A 23,502-nucleotide genomic window follows, 5' to 3' on the forward strand; every position below is an offset into this window, starting at 1 on the left:
GTGGTTCGGAATGCTGTCTTATGCACATCCTCGGGTCTAATGCGTATCTGATGATACCCGCTTTTCAAGTCAATACGACTAAAAATTGTGGAGCCCTGTAAGCGGTCCAAGATGTCATCGATCCTCAGTATGGGGAATCGATTCTTGATGGTATTCTTATTCAGCGCCCTGTAATCTATACACATGCACCAAGAACCATCCTTCTTCTGCACTAAGAGCACAGGTGAGCAAAAGGGTGATGAGCTAGGCTGAATCAACCCCTTATTCAATAGCTCCTGCACCTGACTCATAATCTCTTCCTGTTGGGCTGCACTAACACGGTACGGTGGTCTATTCGGTGGAGTACTACCAGGAATCAGATCTATGGCATGATCTTCTGGCCTCTCAGGAGGTAATTCTCCTGGCAATGACTCGGAAAAACAGTCTTGAAACCCACTTAAGAAATCAGCCCTGTCCTTATCTAACATTGACAAATTAGACTTAGACTCATCATCCTGTGCATCCTTTACATAAATCAAGTACGCGGAAAGATGCTTTTTCATTACTGATGAAATCGCCGAAGCGGATACAATAGGAACAGATTCCCCTTTGAGTTTTACATCCAATACATGCTCTTTCCCTCTATGAGTCAGAGTAATTTTCCTATTGTAAGTATCCACCACCGCATGTACCCTGTGGCACCATGGCATCCCCAACAAAACATCACAGCCATCCAAAGGCATGATGAAGAACTCCTCGCTGTCCACATAACCCTGCAAATGAAGCCGAAGCTTCCCAATGATAGGAGTAACGGGTTCTGCATACCCTGGACAAGCCATATTTGCCTCATGTAACGGCCCCATCTCCTCTGCGCGAATCCCCAATCGGCCAGCCAAATCTGGTGAAATGAAGTTGGCTCTAGCACCTGTGTCAAAGAAGATCAAAGCATTCTGATCTCTCACTTTGCCCCATGCCCTGCACAACTCTGTAGCTTCACCACCTAGCTGCTCCCCCACAAGATCAGGAACTAAGCCTGCAGAAGGCTTTTGTTTCTTTGGCTTGGGCTCTCCTTTATTGTCAGGGTCCTTTTTGGACGTTCTTTTGGGACAATTGAATGACATATGCCCCTCTTCCGTACAGTAAAAACACTTTTGAGCATCTCTCAAAGCCTGTCTTTCCTCAGAAATCCTCTTGGGCATTGGCAACTTCTTATACTTTGTCTCTGTAGACCCTTTAGCATCACGAGAAGCATGCCCAAATTTTTCAGCTTTCTTGCTCAATTTCTTACTGCCTTTAAATCCAGATGAACCACCTGTGAGTAACGCATTAGCTGTCATAGCATTTTCCATCATATGTGACATGTTCGTTACTCTTGTCTTTATACAGTAATCTCGTACCTCCTTGGGCAGCCCACAACAATATTTCTCAACCTGCTCAGATAATGGCACGGCACGATAAGAAGTCACTGGGAGTAGAGCTTCCCAAAACTTCTTGTTATAATCCTCCAAACTATCACACTTTGAAGCATCTAGCTTGTGCCATGCGGTCATAACATCCACCTCGAATGTAGATGTGAGCCATACGGAAGAGAAAACCTGTTTGAATTGGACCCATGTGGTGGGTGCTATGCCCTGCAAAAGAAGAGTAGACCACCACTGCAAAGCATTGCCCTTGAGAAAAGTGGCAGCTTTCCTCACCTTAGAGGACTCTGTGTAATTCCCACCAGAAAAAGCAGCATCAAACTGCTGTAAAAAGGTAAGTGCCTTCAATTTATCCTTGGCCCCACTGAAAGTGTCAAACTTCACTGCAACTCCCCCTTCCTTGTAATCCTTCGCCTTTCCCATAGGCGTTAGATTATCATATGGAAGTGGTTTCGTAAGATTGCTGCCCCCAACATTCATACCCATCATTGGGTCAACATTTCCCATTCCCATGCCAGGCATACCATACATTCCAGCCATGTTTCCATACATTCCACTATGCATACCTGGCTGCATGCCACCAAACATATTGCCTTGCATCCCCGGTTGCATGCCTGCAAACATATTTCCAGCCATACCGGACTGCATACCACCATACATATTCCCCTGCATGCCAGGCTGAAAATTGGCTCCAAAAGGCCCATACATACCCATGCCTCCCTGAGGATAACCCCCAGTCATGGATTGAAACACCGAGCCACCACCAAAATAACCTGGATGCATGTTCTGCTGGGGAATAGGTGGCTGTCCATAGAAGGAACTCTGAGAGTTTGCACCATAAGCATGCTGCATATTCGGAAACTGGCCAAAATATGGTTCCTATGGGATGGCACCACTATGACCCTGAGGAAGATTCTTCGAACGTACCTTCTTCTTCTTTTTCTGGGGCTCTGTGCGGGGCTCTGTGCGAGATCGCAAAAATTCAGCAAATCTCTCGCTTTGAGTGAGCTGCATAAAAGTATCCATAACACTAGCCAAGCGATCTTTGAACCGAGCATCATCATCCTCTTTACCATGCACATCTTCTGGCTGTGTTACATCCTCATAAGGCTCAACATCTGCAGCCTGTTCTCCTGCAAAAATATCCTCAGATACATCTCTTTCAGGAGAAGTCTCTTGCTCTTCTTCTTCATGATAGAAGTACTCTTCCTCTGTATCAGACATGATTGCTGAATTTTCAGCGATGGCTTTCTCCAAAGCAACCACGAGCTCACCCCCTTCAGAAAGTTGATGATTGGTCCCGGCAACGGAACCTTGAAACCGGCCTCTGATAGAAAACCAGAGTGCGGTAGGAGCAATCACCCGTCCACTTGTAGTCTAGATGAGAAACAAAACACAGATTGGAGCTAGAGTGCCCAAATCTGAAAACACAGCGACACCTGTTGGCCCCAAAGCTTGGCGCCCCTTGCGGTATTTCTTTATTCAATTAAAATAATATGAATGGCTGAGTACAACACAAAGACCAGCCAAGAGTTTACACCTGTAGGTCCAATCTGACGGCCCACAAATCCTTCTCAGCACAGAGGATCTATGCACACAGATCTGTGTCTTCAAACAACACACTGTGCCTCCCTCTGATCAGCCAAGATCACTAAGCAGGCCAGCCATGGGCATACATCTGGCATAACTCAAGTGCATGATACATCTTCTCAGCTCAAAACATACATGTGCTGTCCAATCTCTGTCTTAATCCCTTGTCAATCTGCCATACCCCTCCTCTCACAAGGGGCCAGATAACACATATCTGCAACAGACATCAAGCAGTAGAAAGAGAGATAGATGAACAGAAACAGAGCTTACCAAGTTCAGCTCGCGAAACAACACTGGAGGAAGCAACAGCACCAATCTGTGCTTGCAGGCACTTGAATCCACAACCCTGCTTCACACGTGTGCTTGCACTTGCCTGTATCCTCCTCCTGATGCTCACTCCTATGCTGTCCTTGAAAGTACAGATCTGAAAATCAGCACAGTACCCGTCTGTACCGCCTCGGGATACGTGCCAAGAGTTGTACTTGCACAAACAGCCGGCTGTCCACTCTTGTACCTGCCTGAATCAGAGTAAACAGTCTGTCCAGCACCTGTTTGCACCACCTGCAGCAGCCTGCAGCAACTGTACTTGCTGTACCTGGCTGTCCGTACACTGTACGGCAGCCGTACAGTGTTGTACTGGCTGTTGTACCTGCTGGTACAGTCTGTCCAGACCCTGTGCGCAGAGAATCCAGCAGAGAGAAGAAGACCCGCCGCCTGTACCAGAGAGAGAAAGAGAGTGCTTACACAGATCTGGCCGTACAGTGCTGTACGGCTGATCTACACTTAGAAAATCAGCAGCAGTACACAGCAAAACAGCAGCCGCCTCCCTTCTCCTGTGTTTTTCCACGTTAGAATACATGCGCATGAAGGAACTCCCACTTTTGCTACACGATTCCCCAAAAAGGGAAGAGAGAGAGAGAAGAGAGAGAAAACTCCTCCCCAAATTAATCCCTAGGGCCCCAAACTTTAATAAGTTCCTAGGGCCACTAAGGCCTAGGGGCAAACTTCAATAAACATTAAAACTTAATGTTTCTAGTTCCCCCCTTCACACCTAGGGATGTCCACACATCTTAAACTCTGTCCGGGCACCCCCCATGTGAATCATAAAATATTCTGACTCTGCAACCACCATGCCCACACTTGTACTGCTCCATTTTCACAGGGCCATGACACCACCTCCCTTGGTTCCTTCCCGTCCTTCAGTCCGCCAGGTGTGGCGAGCTGTCTCTCACGCCCGCCCCCCTGGTGCGATTGATGGGAAGGCCTCCTCGGATCATGTACAGATAGATGATGTTTCTGGTCAGAGGGATGTGTCAGCTGATGCATCTTTGCAGAGAGATGATATCTCAGATCAGGATGATTTTGTTGAGTCCTCTCTACTTGGAGGGGGCGATATGCAGGATGTGTCAGCTGATGCATCTTTGCAGAGAGATGATATCTCAGATCAGGATGATTTTGTTGAGTCCTCTCTACTTGGAGGGGGCGATATGCAGGATGTTCAGCACAGTGGGGATCATGTATTGCAGGATTTTCAGCATGATGCCATTGCCCTTGATGCCCCGCAGGGCGAACAGGTTTCTCGTACATATGCAGGTACTGTGCAGGGCCACGGACAAGGGCATGTCAGTGCACTTTGCCCCGTGGATTTTCCCGTCCTCCAGCATTATGAGAGGCGTCCTCAAGCTGCCTATCGTCTTCTTAGATCGGGGGTCAAACCCTCGTCTCTTCCATGAGAATCGTCTCATGGAATGTTCAGAGCCTTGGAGGGCTTCCCACCCATGGTAGGAAGCGCCTTCTGAAGGACCAGCTTCACCTTGCTGTTACAGGAGGGTCTATGGATGTGCTTTTGTTGCAGGAACACAAATTGGATAGATCTCAGAGTGGCAAAACTGGTAAGATGCTTTCTCGCCACACCTTCTGGTCCTCGGCAGTTGGGACTAGAGGGGGTGTTTGTATTTCAGTGGCAGCATCTATTATACCTCATGTTATTGGGCACGGTGTTATCATCCCTGCTAGAGCGCAGTGGATCTTGATCATGCATGAGGGTCAAAAATTGGGAATCTTGAATATCTATGCACCTAACGTGAGAGGTATATGGTTGAGCAACCTTCTAACAAGAAGGGTGGACGCGAATGGGGTTTAGAGCCTTTGAAGCGAACCTCATATGGAGAGGCTTTTCTTTTTTGGCAGGGATTGCTGAGGATGATTTCCAGAGAAGGCCAAATTCCTTATCTTTCTCTTGGCATAACTGCAGGAGCGGGGATGAGAGCATCTTTGCACGTCTGGACAGGTTTTATGTGGATGATTGGTCCTTGGACAGAGGAGGCACCATTGCTATTATGCCTAGCACCACCAAATCCGATCATTGCCCCGTCGTTTTGTGTCTCAGGGAGCCTGGGGCTCGCTCGGCCTCTCCCCGTGTCCATATCCCTGACTCTCTTTATCTTGATGCTGACATTTCCCTTGAGATCAGAGAGATATGGAGATCTTGTGACGGTCCTGATCCTCGTCATAATATTGCGCTAGCTCTTGAGAGGACCAGCCATCATTATCATCGCACTGCCTTGTCTAAGAGGAAGGAGGCTTTGGACAAGGAGAGAGCTATGAGGCATAGGATTGGTGCTCTTCAGAGGGAACATGAAAAGCATCCACATGTGACTAGGATTACAGACCTCTTGACCACAGTTAGAGCAGAGCTGCAGTTAGCCATGGACAGGAGGGCTGAGTTCGCCTTTCATGCGAACAAGGCCTTTTGGACTCAGATGGGTAGATGCAACAAAGAGTTCTTTTCAGCACAGGCCTTCCCATAGCAGGGATTCTGTGAGGTACTTGCAGGACTCACAGGGTGAGGTTCAAATTGAGCCTGATAAGGTGAGCGGTATTGCTTCAGAATTTTATCAATCTTTGTTGACTGCAGAGGTGCCCTCTCCTCAGAGAGATGTGGCACAGCAAAAAGTTTGGGAGTGCATGCCCAGGCTCATTACAGATGCTATGTGTTCTTCCCTGAATGCCCTTTCTCGAAGGATGAATTCCTTCACGCACTGCATGCTCTTTCCAGTGGTTCATGCCCAGGGGATGATGGTCTTTCTCCCGCCTTCTTTATTCTTTTTTGGGATCATATTGGAGATGCTATCACTGTTTCCCTTCAGGAAATGTGGTTGTCGGGTATGATGCCTTCATACCTCACGGAGGGGCTGATTCACCTTATCCCCAAGAGTGGGGACAAGACTGACATCAAGCAATGGAGGCCCATCACCCTCCTTGGATCTGCATATAAAATCTTAGCTGAAGCCTTGAGTATAGGGTTGCAGCCGATTCTACAAAGGACTATCCATGATACCCAGAATGGTTCCTCCAAGGAAGGAGTATATTTGATAACATTTTTTCTTTCTGGGAAGCTCTCGAGTGGTCAAAGTCTAGTCAACAGCCTCTTGCCATTATTTTGCTTGATTTTGAAAAAGCTTATGACAGAGTGGATTGGGATTTTTTGGAGGGCACTATGGCACACATGGGGTTTTCCCAAAACTGGATCAGAGGGGTGTCTTGCCTATACAGGGAGGCTCATAGCACTGTTTTAGCCTGTGGGGGGCGCGGTGAGCGTTTTCAGATTTCCCGTTCAGTGAGGCAGGGCTGTCCCCTCGGCCCTTTACAATACCTCATTGTAGCTGAGGCTATGAGCACGTTTCTTCGGGCTGCCCCTGGTGTTGTGGGTCTCAGGCTGCCTTTATGCACAGAGGAAGAGTTTTTGGACTCTCAGTTAGCAGACGATACGGCGTTGTTCCTTGAGGCTTCACATGCTTGTTTATGTTCTTTCCGGACAGCCTTGGAGGCCTTTTGTTTGGCAGCAGGAGCTACTATCAATTGGCATAAGTCACTTGGTTTTTGGATCAATGATTCTGCTCTTGCAGATTGGGGTACAGATGTTGGTTTTACTTGGATTGAGAGAGGATGCTCTGCCAGATACCTTGGTTGTCAGGTGGGCGTCGACATCTCCCCCGCACAACAGTTTGCTCCAGTGCTCTTAAGCATTAAAAGCAAACTTCATCACTGGAGTAGGAGGAAGCTCGACTTGGCCTCTAGAGCTTTGGTGGTTAACCAAGTTTTGCTACCCACGACTTGGTTTATCGCTTCATGCTGGATTTTTCATAAGGGCTGCATTGGCCAGCTTCGTCGCCTTATTGGGAACTTTCTTTGGTCAGGGCTTGATGGAAATGCACACACCAGGGCTAGAGTTGCTAGGGAAACCATTATCAAGCCTAAGCAGGAAGGGGGACTGAATATCATTGACCCTAAGGTGCAATGTAAGGATTTGCTTTGTAAGCTGGTTGTTAGGGGCTTTCTTCCAGGCACTGAGCCGTGGAAGGACTTTCTCATGCAGCAGATCACGAAGTGTGTCCCTGTTCCCGGAGGTGATTGGACTCTCAACTCATGCTTTATTTTTTCGGATGCAGTTCACCGCTCCCTTTCACCCCCCTGGTTAGGTCCCTCCTATGGGCCTGGGACTGCTTGAGGAGTTTTTTGGTTCACATCCCCCCGCGTTCAGCGGAGGAAGTTAACCGGCAGCCCATTCTGTGGAATGATTTGATCTTAGATGTGCATGGTAGGCCTCTTGGGGCAGCTGGGAGACCCTATGCCCCACACTGCTCGCTTGGAAGAGGTTTCAGAGCCTCACCGAGGTACAGAGATAGGATTTCACGCAGCATTTGAGAGGCTCTAGCCGGAGGATTGCACTGATTGATGCAGCCATTCCCAACCATTGGATTACTGGATCTTTCTTGGAAGGCCGTCATCATTCTTGGCTTGAGGTTTTTTCTGGGACAAGTGTTCCTCTTCAGGTTATGGGTCTCCCCTTGCCTAGGGAGGATGATGTACCGGTCTTTTTCTCTGTACAAGATGGATGGCAACTGGAGAGATGTGACGTGTAGGACCTTATTGAGGGCCCCCAGATTCGTCTAGTCACAGTTGTTGGCAGGTTAGGGAAGCACGTCTTTGTTGACCCCTCCCACCCCCCCCCCCCCCCCAGGGATGATCACAGAGAGTGTTAGCCTTTGGTTGTATGGTGGTTGCCCTATCAGACATTTGCATTGGGACCCCGGTGAGTGGGAGTGGAAGGATGCTTGTAACCCTTTGAAAAGCATGCCTTTTTTCAGTTATACGGTGCGAAATGCCAGACATCTTATCTTGGGACACATTCAGAGTGTCCCTACTCTTAGAACCCATTGGGAATCTTACGGCGTTTCGACTGACATTCAGAGGGTTTTTTGGCGAAGATTGTGGCATTCTTATAGGAAGCCACAGATTTCCTCCTTTATCTGGGTTTCTTTTCATGGTGGTCTGGCCACCAATCAGTGGAGGTCAGTTACTGGTGCTTGCCCAGCATGCCCTAGATGTGCAGGAGTTTCGGAGTCAGTTTACCATTGTTTATGGGAATGCAGGGAAGCACAGAGGGTTGGTCTGCGATTGCACACCTCTTTGGTAGGATTAAGAGGGATGCTATCATTTCTTTTGGTTCTATCATTTGGTTGACACAGTCTAGGCCTCAGCTGAGATTGGAGGGGACTCACACGAGCTTGGCCATTATGGTTAGGCAAGGAGTTGCTCGGCACTGTTGTCTTCAGGATTTGCCACTTTCACACTTTGTCCCTCCGGCACAAAGGTTAGACAGCTCTCGGGAGATTATTGCTAGCATCTCAGCCTGGAATATCTGGAAGGCTAGATGCACCGAGGCCATTGAGGGTACTCCCGTTCTTGTTTCTCAGTGTCTTTGCAGGATTTGGAGTGATATTATTCAAACCATCATGGCTACCTGGGCCAGAATCCAGGGATCTTCGAGGGCTGCGGAGAGGAAGCACGGCCAGTTTATGAGAGAGTGGGACATTGGTATCTTTTTCACGTCCTCTCATTCGGAACCCTATTGGTAGCATAGGGCTCCTGATTGGTTGAGATCCCCACCTTACTTGGTGTGAGATCTCCATTTTGTAAAATTTTTTCATACTTAATAGAAGTCTCCTTTCTATAAAAAAAAAGAAGGCAGTGTTGTTTGAAGGCGGACAACATTCGTGCACAGGCAGTCGTGGGTAGCAGTGTGCAAGTGGCTGACAGTTTCAGCTGTGCTCAGCAAACGGAGTTTGTGAGAAGCATTGCACACAGCAGGTTGTTTGGCCCTGGCAGCACAGACACACTCAGACTGAAAACATGTCTCAATCCCAGGAGGGAGAACAGGATGGTGAAACCATCTTTCACACCCCACAAAGGCACCAAATGCCTACCGTAGAAGACTGAGGGAAGGGATCATGCCCCTTGGCTCACGAAGGCTTGCGAAGATGGCCCGACGAGATGAGGCCCTTTATGAGAAGATACAGCTGCACATAAGGACAAAGATGAGCACCATGCGACAAGAGCTTAAAAAGGAATGGACTGAGCAAATGCATGCCCAAAAGAAAGCGATATATGAAACACTGAAGGAAGAGATAAATGCCAATTGAAGGGAGAAATGCGAGCCCAAGTACAAGTTGAGATTGAATCAGCCCAAGCTTTGATGCACACAGAAATGAAAAAAGAGATGCAGGTGACGACGTGCTGAAGTGACGTGAACATGCGCTGCTGCCCCTGCCTGCCCTCTGTTGCCTCCGCCTGCTTCTCTGCTGCTCCCGCCTGCCTCTGCTGCCTTCGCTTGCCCAACTGCAACCCCCCTTCGCCTGCTCAACTTATGCCCTTCGCTAGCCTTTCAATTCCCGCCTGCCCTTCAGCTTCCCCCGCTAGCCCCTCTGCTGCCCCCCGCCTGCCTTTGCCTGCCCCTTTTGTTGCCCCCATCAGCCCCCCTTTTGCTGCCCCGCCTGCCCTTCAGCTGCCCCCGTCAGCCCCTCTGCTGCCCCCCGCCTGCCTTCGCCTGCCCCTTTTGCTGCCCCCGCCAGCCCTCCTTTTGCTGCCCCGCCTCCCCTTTTGCTGCCCGCCCCCTGCCTTCTTCAGTCCCCGCCTGCCCCTCTGCTGCCCCCGCCTGCCCCTTTGCCCTTGCTTCCGCAGCTGCTCCCCGCCTTTGCCCCGCTTCCTCTGCTCCCGTTTTCCCAGCAGCTATTTTATTTGGATTCAAGTCGGCCACCCACTTTTCTCGATTGGTCTTATGGCTTTTTATGCCGCCGCAGCCAATCTCTCATCACCCCCACTGGCCGGGAGAATCATCAATTTTTCACAAGACGAGCTCACCTCTCTTCAGCACGACATTGACCTTGAGGTCCAGACTACCCTTGTTGCGAGAGTTTATGGTTCCCACCCCTCTTCTAGCAGCTCTCCCTTCGGAGCTGATTGTGCACTTTCAGGATACTCGTTTACTTGGTCGAGGCTTCTTCCAAGTGGACTTTCATTCTTCAGAAGCTACTTCTCAGGCTTTGGCTAGCAGCCCCTTTCCTCTTGGTCCTAGGAAGATTTTCTTCTTTCAGTATACCAGGTGGGCTTTAATCCAGTGGTGGAGGATCCAGTCTCACTACGGTTCCCTGCTCTTCCTCGGTCCTATTGGAAGCTTTTAGCTTCCATAGGGGCATCCTTTGGCCAGCTTCTAGAGGTACCAATCCTCCCGAGCTCTCCCGCCTTAGCTTCCGCGCCACTCTTGATGGTGTACCCCAGGTCCTTGTGCTTGTTCCTGATCCATCGATTACTGATGATCATGTTATGCCTCAGAGACTTGACGGATCTCATTTCCTCCAGAGGATGGAGATTGCAGGCAGACTTGACCAGTGTCGGATTTGTATGATACTCATGAGGCTATGTACTGGGAGATCACGACAGAGGATGTAGGGTTGCAGAGATCAGCACAGGATGAGGGAGAGATTACAGATTATGGCAGGCATACTCGGGAGTGCACATGGGTTGGTCATATACAATGGCCTATTGAGATGCCAAGGATCAGATGCTCTCACATGCTGGTATTCTAAAGGGGAGTGAGCACAGTGGACTACTTGATGGGATCTCCTTCATTGATACCAGATGTGCGGAATTTCACGATTTCTAGTTGGCCCATTGGCATAGCAGCCGATCATGCATACCTGAGTTTCACACTAGTAGGTAGATCCCCAAGAGATGGGCCAACCACTCATCTACCTAGGTATCTGAGATATCAGTTTACACGTGAGACAACTGGGGTTTACCGAGATGCAGTATCTGATGGCTTGTTTGCTTTAGACCACCATAGCCCTCTGGACGAGATTACGAGAGGATTGGCAGGTGTACAACATGCATCCGCCTCATATGCGTTTCCCTGCACTATGATCCCCCACCCACCCCTAGCACTGCCCCATAGAATAGTTGGTATGATGATGAGTGTCGTGAGACATGGGCACAGCTATAGCGTGAGATTGCCATTGGGACTCGCACACAGAGACAGGCCAGGATGATCTTTCGATGCCTTTTGAGGAGGAAGAAACGAGCCTACCTGGCTAAGTTAGAGGAGGAGATCTACCAACTCTTCCTGGGGAAGGATAGCAAGAGGGCATGGAAGATGTTTCAAGAGAGACAGCCTGGTACTCCGATTACTACACCTGAGACATGGCATGCTTATGCTAGAGAGCTGTATGATGCACTAGGACAGCCCCCCATCCCCCCTCCACTGGGAGCTAGATCAGCTAGCAACACCTTTCTTAACTATGCGGATGGTGCTAGATGCGATAGACAAGTTACAGAATGGAAAGGCACATGATCATGATGGGCTAGTTGGAGAGCACTTCTCCTATGCGCATGACACTTTGGCTCCGCTGATTGTAAATGTGTTTGATCGTGCCATTTGTGAGGGTTTCCCGGCAAGCTGGACATAACATACCATTGTACCACTCTTTAAGAGTCAGGACCCCATGGTACCAAGCAACCACAAGATGATCATGATTGGTCATTACTTGGCCAAACTATATGGCTCTATATTGGAGTCGGAGCTGAGCCGCTGGGCCGAGGCATGGTCACCGAGCACAGGGAAATCTATCAGGATGCTCTGTCTAGGTACATCATGGCTCGGTCTCTTGTCTGCCAAGAGGGTCTCTCTACGTCTCCTGAGCTCAAGTAGGAACAATCCCAAGCATCTCGGATCTTCAAACTCCATGACCCTACGTAACGGCCCAAAACCCTCTTGGAAGAGGCAGTGATATCTACCTCGGATCTCATAATAGACTGTACATCGGCAAATGTAGTGCTCCTCTGTCTCTGCCTCCTAGTAGCATAGTTGACAAATGCGGTCATCCGAGATCTGATGCACATATCGCCCTACCTCAATCCGCAGCTGGTGTGATGAGGTCCGGATCTGTCCAATGGCACAACGTATCCCATGTGATAGGTGTACATCCATGTACGTCGGGCGGGTGATAAAACCATTTGGTGAGAGGTGCAGAAAATGGCTCTTGTAATTAGCCATTTTCGTGCCTAAGGGCTCAAGGGGACTAGTCCATGTCCTCTCTATGTCCACTCTGACAATATCCATCCTAATCACGCGGTTCTACTCTGAGCGGGTGAGATCCAAAAATGGACAATCCAAGCTGTACTGAAAGGGTGGGAGTGCCTCTATCCGCAAACCATGTAGGTCAAACCATGATCTCATCTGAGCATACCAACAATGAGTATTTCCATCCTCTGCCAACTGTATGGATGAGGTCAATGCCAATCGGGAGTACCTCTGCTGAGGGAGCTCCTATAGCCGTTGTAAAAAGGTAACTGCCTAGAATAGGGCCTCGGTCATTACTAGTATGGTACCGATGATTTGCTCCAAATCATGCGGGCAATCATCATAATCAGTGGTCTCTCCATATGCCTCCATCCCTCATCCATCCCTTTCTAAGATCTGTGATGTATGCTGGGCCCCCAAATTGGAGCTGCGTACAGGAAGGTCAGTGTGACAAGTGTATCAAATAGACACAATTTGGTGCGCAGCTCCTGAAATTGTATTTGTGCACACTACCTCTCAACAAGTACCCCCAAGGCTGCATGCCCTCGAGCTAATCTAGCTGCTGCTCCCTCCTTCAGGGAGAAACACAGTCCTGTGAAAGTAACTCCCAAATAGACATATGACTTGACGTACTCAACCGCGGCTCCCCTCTGAAAGTGAACTGATACTCTAATCTCATCACCCATGCCTGTGTGGTGTTAAACACCATAACCTTGGTTTTCCCGAGGTTCACTGTCAGATCTCTATCTGCACAGAATGCCTGTAATGCATCCAAATGTATCTGTAATCCTTCCGGAGAGTCTTAGATTAGAACAATATCATCTGCATATAACAAGATGGGTATCAACACCCCTGCCAGGCATGCCCTTGGGCCTCCCAATCTGTCTACATAATCGGAGACCACATCCATGTACAGTCCAAAGAGGGTGTGGGTGATAGCGGGCATCCTTGCTTCACCCCTATCATGCTGGTCACCATATCGGATAGTCCGCTTGGAGCTCGGACTTTGCTTGTCACATACTCATACAAAGCATATATCCCCCACTGCATATCCTCAGGTACCTCAATGTCCTGCAATATGTGCATAAGCTTGGCACATTGTACGATATCGAAGGCTTTGCGTGTAATTCCACAAAGCAGCAGTATATCCTTCTCTTCTGTGCCCTTCCCTCTTTAATAAGTGCCCGACGTGTAAGTATGTGATCCAAGGTAGTAAATCCTCTCCTGAAGCCGGCTCCTGATACCTCCTCCATCGGCCCATCAGAACACCAGCCACGCTCCCAAGGAGTCACCATTGATAGAGCAGTCATCTTATGTCGTGCTTGTCGGCCACACCCACGAGGATCCCGACCACGGCATCCTCACCATTGCCAGATCAGAGCAATTATTGCTCGGCATCGGAGGCGCCTACCTCGCTTCTATGACCTCTCCATTCTAGACAGCGCCATGGCAGAGATATTTGATTTGAGGAGAGGGCAACACTTCAACCGATCAGCATCCATGGATCTACTTGATATACATTTTCCAATATTTTCTACTCAGTATCATCTAGGAGTCTTACTTATAGTTCTTATAACTGTAAGACAGTCAGTTTATTGTACCTTTCAGCTTCATTTGGTTGTTCTCTTTGATGAGACACCAACTTCAGATGTACTCTCAATTTTGGTCTCATAGGCCATCATGGCCTCTTAGAGACGTTAATATATCATTTCATTTCTCAGGGAGACCTCTTGGCCATTCTCATTAGCCCCATGCTTGATATTTTGGAGAGTAGTATACCATCTACTTGGAGCTGATGTTGCTCTCATGTTTCTATGTTCTTAGTATTCCATGATGAGTTTCCATGGACAATTTTGTATCACCCCAGTGAGATAGCTATGTTTATGTTTTCTTTCTATTTTATTTTCCATTCCATGATGAGATATGCCATGGACATTATTGTATCACTTTGGTCTCATAGGCCCATTGGGTCTTTAGTAGACGCTTAATATATCTTTCTTTCTTCCTCTCTCTCTCTCTCTCTCTCTCAAGTGAACTTTCCGACTCCTCTCACAACTTCATGATGTGATATCTTGCTCACTTGTGGTGACTTTTCTAAATCATGCGGTGGATTTCTTCTTCTCTCTCTCTCTCTCCCTCTTCACCCTTATATCTCATGGTGGATACTTCTCTTTTCCCCTCTATATCCTGTGGTGGATACTTCTCTTCCCTTCTACCTCTCTATTCTGTGGTGGATCTCTCTCTCTCTTCCCCCTACCTCTCTTTCTATCTTGTGGTGGTTTCTCTCTCTCTTCTCTCTTAGTATGATTTGGCATGTTGGTTTATCTTCTATTTTAGTCGATGGCAGCAACTAAACTCTCACATTCAGCTGCTGTACAAGAAACATGATAATTTGGGCAAGCCATCAATTCCTGGGTGGATGAGAACAACATTCTTAGTGTCCCCAATCTACTAACTCTATAGTCCAGGGCCTGTGCCTGCTGGAATGTCATTATTTTCTGCACCATCTTCATAATGTAATCAGCATAATGTAATCAGTATATGCCTGCATCTTTCACGTCATCATGCATTCTTCCATATATGTAATACTTCTCCAGGCAACATACTTCTATCTTCCTCACCGAGGACGGTGAGCACTCTAGTGGTGGGTGACCTGTGCCCACATGGACTGTCCACCAAGATTCCCACGTGGTGGACTGTCCACCGCAGCGGACCTAGTGGTGGGCAACCTGTAGCCATAGTTGTTTCTCGTACACGTACGAACAGGTTCGTACGGTACGGTACAATACCGTACGAATTCGTACGATATCGTACGGTACGAGGTTTGTTTTTTTTTCCCCAAAAAAAAAATTCCTTGGAAAAAAAAATTCCAAATGCTAAAAAAAATATAGAAACCCTGCTTTACGAAGATCCCAAATGCTCGCAATACTTCGCAACTTTCGTGTCCACTCAGTATTCCATATGGGGTTGTTGAGAGACCTAAAAAATCTGGCGAGGTAGACTAGTAGTGTACACTTGATTGAGAGAATCTTGCTACATCACTTGGGGATCCCTGGTATAGGTAGGCTAGACAATTAGATTCTCAAGTTATGCACGAGGGAGAAGATTTGGACATGGCCATTTTGATCTAGAGAGGAGTCCCTAAACTTATCACCCTAGATGCACTCCTCGTATTTGTGCAAAGACGGTCCCTTAGTCATAAACGCTACACTGGGAGACCTTTGGTATTGCATTACCCATCCAGGTTCTTTTTTGGAGACAATCGGGAGAGACAACCGGGAGAGACACATATCCATGTTCTGGTTCCTCAAGCACTGTAGACTCCTCCCCTCCCAACCTTCCCTCACATTCAAGCTTGAAGCTCCATAGGTTGTAAGTGTAAAAAATAAAAACCGTATTTTATCGTACGGTATCTGAAAATTTCATATCGTACCAAAAATTCCCGTACGGTATCGTATTTTCGTACCGTGACAACCATGCCTGTAGCCACCAAAAATTCCCGTACGGTATCGTATCGTACGGTATCGTATTTTCGTACCGTGACAACCATGCCTGTAGCCACCAAGGGTGCCCACATGGACTGTCCACCAAGATTCCCACATGGTGGATTGTCCACCGGCGCGGACCATCCACCGCAATGGACCGCCCACCACAACGTGACTATGTGGCAGTGAGTCAACGGAGGCACCAAGCATTGGGATCATCAAGTGGAGAAACACCACCACAACAAACACAAGGACGTGCACTGAAGGCTCCAACGGCACTGATTTGCACCAACTGACACTCCACCGCATCTCCAGAGATAGGAGATTCCACCAAGGCTACACTGCCATCCATAGCATCCACCAAAGATAGGAGATACCACCGACTCGACCTCAGGCATATATGGTTCCTCGTTCCATCTTGGAGGACATCCTGATCCTGCAGCCTTATCTCACTTGGTGGACATCCTTATGCTCATCCTTCATACCACTTTGCACCCCTTGTTCTACCATCAACTTGTGTTGTGTCATCCCCTTCATTGTGACCACTACTGAGTGTGCTCGGTACAATGAAGGACATGTATCAGTGTTCTCTAAGTAGATTTCCAGGGTAGTGTTCTCTGAAAAATAACAGGGTAGTGTTCTCTGAAAAATAACAGGGTAGGGACCTGGCGCTTGAGTAGATTTCTAACAGGACTCAACAACTCGTGGGCCATCAACAGCAACAGTGAGGGGATACGTGGACCACTGTGTAGATTGTGACTTTTGCCCTGCCTTTGCAGCTTGACTGGAACACCACGGTGCTGAGAGTGATTATGGCGGAAGCTGATGGTGATGTGGTCAATGATGCTCACGAGCACGAGGTGGGAAAACTAGTGGCAAGCGTGAGCAGATGATCCTCGATAGTGCATCACTAGGGCCAGCGGGGATGACAATTGAAACGTTGTGTGAAAGGACCCAGAATGTGATGAAGGGTGGGCCACATCAAATGTTAACGTGTGCAAAGGAGCACAGGCCACCGAACGGTGACAGACATGGGCTGGTGAACAAGGTGATGAGTGTTTGAATGTGCGCTACACAAGTATAGGGAAATACGAGGTGGCGCCAAGAAGAACCATTGTGCTTTACAGATTGCACCATGCAGCTCACATTGAGCCCCATGATCACCAAAATAATAATGCACACAGTAGATAAACGTTGGCCAAAAGCATGCGAAACTGTGAGGCAAGGGAGGAGCAGCGCATGGTTGTGGCGTCGCAGTTTAGAGAGATGAGCAGAGAAGAGGTGCTAAAGGAGATGTGTGGGGAGCTGCTAGGGAGGGTGGAAGAGGAGGTCCGCGAGGGGTTGGAGAGGATGTGTGGTAGAGAGTTGGAGAGGATGTCTGCGAGGGGAAAAAGGGGGTGAACCACGAGAGAGGGTGAGGGTGGGTGGTCGAGGGGGCATGTTGATGGAAAGCCGTCAAGGGAAGAGGGTGTGGATGTGTATGTGGAAGAATGAATATGGATGTGTATATAGAAGAATGGATGTGAATGTGGATGTATGGATGTGGATGTGTATGTGGAAGAATGAATGTGAATGTGTATGTGGAAGTATGAATGTGGATGTGTATGTATGGATGTGGATGTGGATGTGGATGTGAAAGAATGGATGTGGATCTGTATGTGAAAGGATGTGATATCGATGTGAGTGAATGAATGAGATGTGATGTGATGTGAATCGGGCTGTGAATGAATGAGATGTGATGTCATGCGAATCGGATGTAAATGTATGATATGGGATGTGAATGGATGAGATGTGATGTGAATTGGGATAAGAAAGAATGAGATGAGATGTGAAATGAATGAGATGAGATGTGATGTAAATTAAGACAGATGTGAAATGAATAAGGTGTGGGGCAGGGTGGAGAACCGACGAGGGGGGGTTAGGGTGATTGGATGGACATCAAGAGAGGGGGGTTGGACGGTCAAGGGGGTGGGGGGTAGGCGGATGGCCGAGGAGAGTGGGGTGGCTGGAAGGTTGCGAGGGGGGAAAAGCGGACCATCGCCAGAGGTTGGGGTGAGGGGTGAGCCGTGAGGGGGGGGAAGCGAACAGTCTTAGTGAAGGGTCGCGAGGGGGGAGCGGACAGTTGAGGGGGAGGTTGAGGTTGAGAGGATGAAAGCAAGGACAGTCAAGGGGGAAATTGAGAGGGTGCCGTGAGGTGAGGGGTGGTTTGGTTGCCCGCAACGGGGTGAGAGGGTTGCCGCCAAGGAAGGGTGAGGTGGTATGGGAGGGGTGGGAGAGTCAAAGGACGTCCGGGAGGGGGTTTGAGAGGGGGGGATGGACAATTAAGGAAGAGGGTGAGATGATGGCCGCGAAGGGAGGGTAAGCTAGAGAGAATGTACGTGAAGGGGGGGAATGAGGTGAAGGCCGCAGGCGGAAGAAGAGGAGGCCGCACGAAAAGGGTGACTGGTGAAGAGAAGGCGTCCGTGAGGGTATGGAGGTGGAGATGGGATGACATCTCCAGAGGACGTCCGCCAATCGGTGATGGGTGAGGGCTTGAGGATGTGTGCCGAGGGAGGGTTTAGGGGGTAGGACAAGAGAACATCCTCCAAGGAAAAACAAAGATGTCTACTAGGGGAATGAGGTGAGATGCGTTGAGGACGTCCATGAGTGAGGATGTCTGCTAGTGAGGATGTCCTGTGAGTGAGGATGTCAACCAAGCGGAGATGTCCCGTGAGTGAGATGTCCTCGTGGCCAGGATGTCCCTTGGTGAGGATGTCCCGGGGCCGAGGATATCCGTGGAAGAAGTCGGTGAAGAGGATGTCCACTAGAAAGGTGAGGTGGCAAAGATGTCAGTGGAGGGGCAGGGCATGGTTGTGGTGTTGTGCTTCAGAGAGACGAGCAGAGAAGAGGTGCCGAAGGAGGTGTGTGGGGAGGCCGCGAGGGGTGCCCGTGAGGGGGGGTGGAAGAGGAGGTCCGTGAGGGGTTGGAGAGGATGTCTGGTAGAGAGTTGGAGAGTCTGGTCCGCGAGGGGTGGATGTCCATGAGAGAGGGGTGAGAATGGGTGGTCAAGGCATGTTGACGAGAAGCCGTCAAGGGAAGAGGGTGGGAAGATGAAGGAAGGTGGCAGTGAGACAAGGGGGCGGGGTGGAGAACCAACGAGGAGGGGTTAGGGTGATCGGATGGACAACAAGAGAGGGGGGTTGGACAGTCAAGGGGGGTGGGGTGTAGGCAGATGGTCGAGGAGAGGGGGGTGGCTGGAAGGTTGCGAGGGGGGAAAAGCGGACCGTCACCAGAGGTTGGGGTGAGGGGTGAGCCGTGAGGGGGGGGAGCGGACAGTCTGAGTAAAGGGTCGCGAGGGAGGAGCGGACAGTCGAGGGGGAGGTTGAGGTCGAGAGGATGAAAGCGAGGACACTCGCAGTGGACCATCCACCGCAACGGACCGTCCACTACAACGTGACTATGTGGCAGTGAGTCAACGGAGGCGCCAAGGATTGGGATCATCAAGTGGAGACACACCACCACAACAAACACAAGGAGGTGCACTAAAGGCTCCAACAGCACCAACTTGCAGTGACGGCACCGATTGACACTCCACCGCATCTCTAGAGATAGGTGATTCCACCAAGGCTACGCTGCCACCCACGGCATCCACCAAAGATAGGAGATGCCATCGACTCGACCTCAGGCATATATGGCTCCTCGTTCCATCTTGGAGGACATCCTGATCCTGCAGCTTTATCTCACTTGGAGGACATCCTTATGCTCATCCTTCATACCACTTTGTACCCCTTGTGCTATCATCAGTTTGTGCTGTGTCGTCCCCTTCATTGTGACCTCTGCTGAGTGTGCTCGGTACAGTGAAGGACATGTATCAGTTTTCTCTGGGTAGTGCAAGTGTTTTTGTCCCTTCCATAGTCTCGTCTCTTCTTGTGTTGTGTCCTGCTGCATATTGTCTTCTGCGTTGTGCTGTGAGCATCGAGGACTCCGGACATACTGTCCAGAGAAGAGCCACCACGTAGTGTGCCCAACAGCCAACCCTGCTACAGGTATCTTGAATATCTATGCACCTAATGTACAGGGAGAGAGGGTGGCCCTTTGGGACACCATCACAGATCTGCTAACCCTGACTAATCATTGGACTATTGGAGGAGACTTCAACATGGTTGAGTAGCCATTGGACAAAAAGGGTGGCCATGAGGGTAGAACACACCACTTTGAGAGAGCCTCCTAGGAGAGATTATACTTATGGCGATGATTGTTGGACAAAGGATGATTTCTAGATGAGGCCTGATTCCTTATGTTACTCATAGCACAACCATAGAAGCAGGGATGGATGCATCTTTGCAAGGTTGGACAGATTTTATGTGGATGACTGGGGCCTGGATAGAATGGGCTCTATTGCCATCTTGCCAAGTCCTACCAAATCATATCATTGCCCAATTGTCTTGTGCATCAGGGAACTTGGGAGGTAGAAGGGTGTATTGTGTGCCCGCATCCCAGACTCACTCTATCAAGATGCAGAGACCTCCTTGGATCCTAGACCTTTTTGCCCAATGTTAGAGCTGAGTTAGAGGTGGCCCACAACACGGTTTTAGCTTGTTGGGGGCATGGTGAGCGCTTTCAGATCTCCCGCTCCATGAGGCAGGGATGTGTTGGAAATAAGTGCACACTAGGTGTACTCTTTTCCTAGTCTAGTATAAACTTTTGTCTTGAGTCTTGTGTGTCTGCCATGTGGCATCTTATTTGTCCCACATATCAGCGTGGCTACTATCTCTTGTACTACACACCTATATATTGTGGGTGTCACATCATAAGAAGTATCTAGCTTGTGTCTTGTCTACACTCATCTCAAGGTAACTCTTTGTCCTTCAATCTTGTTCTTATTTCACTTCTAGTCTTCTAGTTTCTAGCTCTTGTTTCCATATTTTTACATGGTATCAGAGCGAGGTTCCTCCTAGCCTCTTCAGCCCATTGCCTTCATCTCAGCCATCGGGCTGTCCTTATTCAAAGTTTTCCTGGAGCTGCTACTGTGGAGCTGTTGCTGCCCGTCATATTGGAACTGCTACAGCCCGCTGTACTGTTGCTGCTCTCCTTTGGCTGCCTTCTTCATCGACTCAAGGGACTGTCTCTGCCTGGGATTTATTGCGCATCATCTAGAGGCAGCTGCAGATCGACTTTCCTCCTGTTAACGAGCTATTTGCTGCATTCGGTTCTGCCATCGCTTCCTCTTGAAGAGTCTACAAGGTACTGTACATTGTCTCCTTCAGTTTGCTGGTCAGTCCTTTTGTTATCCTCATATCTGCAAACTGCTGGTTCCTCATGCTTCGATGGGCTGTCACATGCTATGGCCTTGACAAGTGGTGAGAGAACCGGCTTCTAAAAACAATTTGGATCTCTTCTTTCATTCATTTCTGCAATCTTGTAAGGGAATAGACACTGCCCTTGCATTTTAGCAAGAGGTAAGACCTTCCCACATGGCCTCTTCTACTCATTCTCTCATGTCTATCGATAAATTCAATGGGTCCAACTTTCATACTTGGCAAATCAAAATCAAGTGCCATCTTATGAAAGAAAGTCTTTGGGACGTTGTTCACCATGCTGCTCCCGAAGATTCCGACATTGAGCAAGTTGTCACTTATGTTCCAACTGCCAAGAATGACAAAGCCTATGCTATCATCTTGCTCAGTCTTGGAGATGATTACATTCATCACATCTCCGACATACAGTCTGCTTCTCGAGCATGGATCACTTTGGATACCCTTTTTGGATCCCGCTCTAAAAACTCTAAGATTGCACTTATGATCTCATTCTTTGATCTATATATGCAGGAGGGAGCTACTATAGCCTCTCATGTCAATTATCTTCGCAGCCTTATGGTTCAGCTTGCATCAGTGAAGTCCCCCATCTCCGAAGATATTGCTATTGCTGTGCTTCTCAAAAGCTTACCTGACACCTATGCTACTCTTGTCACTACCTTCAAGTATCACAATAATCCTACTCTTGAAGGTATCATCAATGCTCTCCAAGTAGAGGAAAGAACTCAACAACAAAAGGTAACTGACACTGCATTTTTAGCAAAGAAAGGAAGTTCTAAGGTAAGAAAGCCTTGCACCCATTGTGGCAAAACTAATCATATGGAGAAGGACTGATTCAGGTCATGTGCCTCCCCACTTTGGGTGAGGAGGATGTACCGGTTTTCTGCTCCATTCATGATAGATGGCTCTTGGAGAGAAGTCTTGAGCAGGATATCATTGAGGGTTTGGTGGTCCGGCCGGTGAGAGTGGTGGGCAGGGCAGGAAAGCACATCTATATTGATCCAACTCAAGGGATGATTATGGACTCTTGGAGCCTCTGGTTATATGATAAGTGTCCTATCAGATACTTGCACTGGGACCTTGGTGAGTGGGAATGGAGGGATGCCTTTTAGCCCCATGAAAAGCATGCCCTTCTTTAGTTACACTCTACAGAATGCTAGACACTTGGTTCTGGGACAAATCCAGAGTGTCCCCACTTCTAAACTGCATTGGGAGGCTTATGGGATCTCCCTTGACATTCAGGGAGCTTTTTGGTGGAGGTTGTGGCACTCATACAGGGAAACAAAGATTTCCTCTTTAACTTGGCTTTCTCTACATGGTGGACTTGCCACCAACCAGTGGAGATCGGTCATTGGCACTAGCCCACCGTGTTCAAGATGTGCATTAGCTTCAGAGACAGTTTGCCATTGCTTATGGGAGTGCACCGAAGCAAAGAGGATCTGGACTGCATTAGCACACCTTTTTGGAAGGATGAAGAGAGATGCCTACATTTGTTTTGGTGCTATTGTTTGGTCGACACAGTCAGGCCCACAAATCAGGTTTGAAGGGAATCACAGAGATATGATCATGCGGGTTACCTAGGAAGTGCTTTAGGAAAAAACAGACAATAGTGAAAAAAAGACGAGAGTTTGCAGATATTGTGAAAAAATAATAATCTTACATCAGTGCCCACATCTTGCATATCCAAGATGGTGCTGTCCTCTACATTGTTCCCATAGTGTGCCTGAATAAAATCCGATAAGACAAAAACCGGGCTGTCTTTGCCTGCAAATTACATGGCTAGATCTAAGATCTTTCTATATTAAGAAACAGTTGATGCATTCTCTCTACGCAAGCCCCTTCTATATGTATAATTCACCCTTGTGAAGACAGCTTACCACAAGCCTTGATTGCTGTCAAAATCTGTCCAGGAGAGAATCCCATTTCAATTAGTGTTTGTTTGGCATCTTTTAAAACATGCACTGGGGAAGTTTGTGCCTCCAGCATTTCTTCCTTCTGAGAACAAGAACAATGACACATGGATTAGTTTTAGCAAATATGAATTTTTCCTTATAAAACTCCACATAATAATCCAAATAATCAGCTTACAGCTAAAGAAACAATACACAGTTAGTATGCTGACACTTGGACTTGTAAGAATCTTGTGGTCAGATCCACCTTTTTTTACTCAAAATGAGAGCACATTGGGTCACACATGAAACACACATACTAGGAGAACTTGACACCAGTGATTCTTCTGAGAGCTAATCATAAGCTTAACTACCCTAGCTTCTTCCCCCCAAGAAAAGATCCTTCCATTATTAACAAGACATCTG

The 23,502-nt window shown here is 48.4% G+C and overlaps 1 protein-coding gene across 1 annotated transcript in view; it reads right to left on the bottom strand.

Annotated features, from left to right (window-relative positions):
- LOC147611149 (DNA (cytosine-5)-methyltransferase DRM2-like) overlaps nt 1-23,502 on the bottom strand; it is a 71,666-nt gene that overhangs the window by 12,361 nt on the left and 35,803 nt on the right. The window contains exons 4-5 of the mRNA XM_086785339.1: nt 23,065-23,182; nt 22,848-22,951 (exon numbers count right to left, since the gene is read on the bottom strand). Of these exons, the coding sequence (XP_086641465.1) occupies nt 22,848-22,951; nt 23,065-23,182 (222 nt within the window). The remainder of the gene's footprint in view (nt 1-22,847; nt 22,952-23,064; nt 23,183-23,502) is intronic.

Source organism: Cibotium barometz, chromosome 48, assembly GCF_041138505.1.
Source record: "Cibotium barometz isolate CiBa-2024 chromosome 48, ASM4113850v1, whole genome shotgun sequence".
Lineage (NCBI taxonomy): Eukaryota > Viridiplantae > Streptophyta > Polypodiopsida > Cyatheales > Cibotiaceae > Cibotium > Cibotium barometz.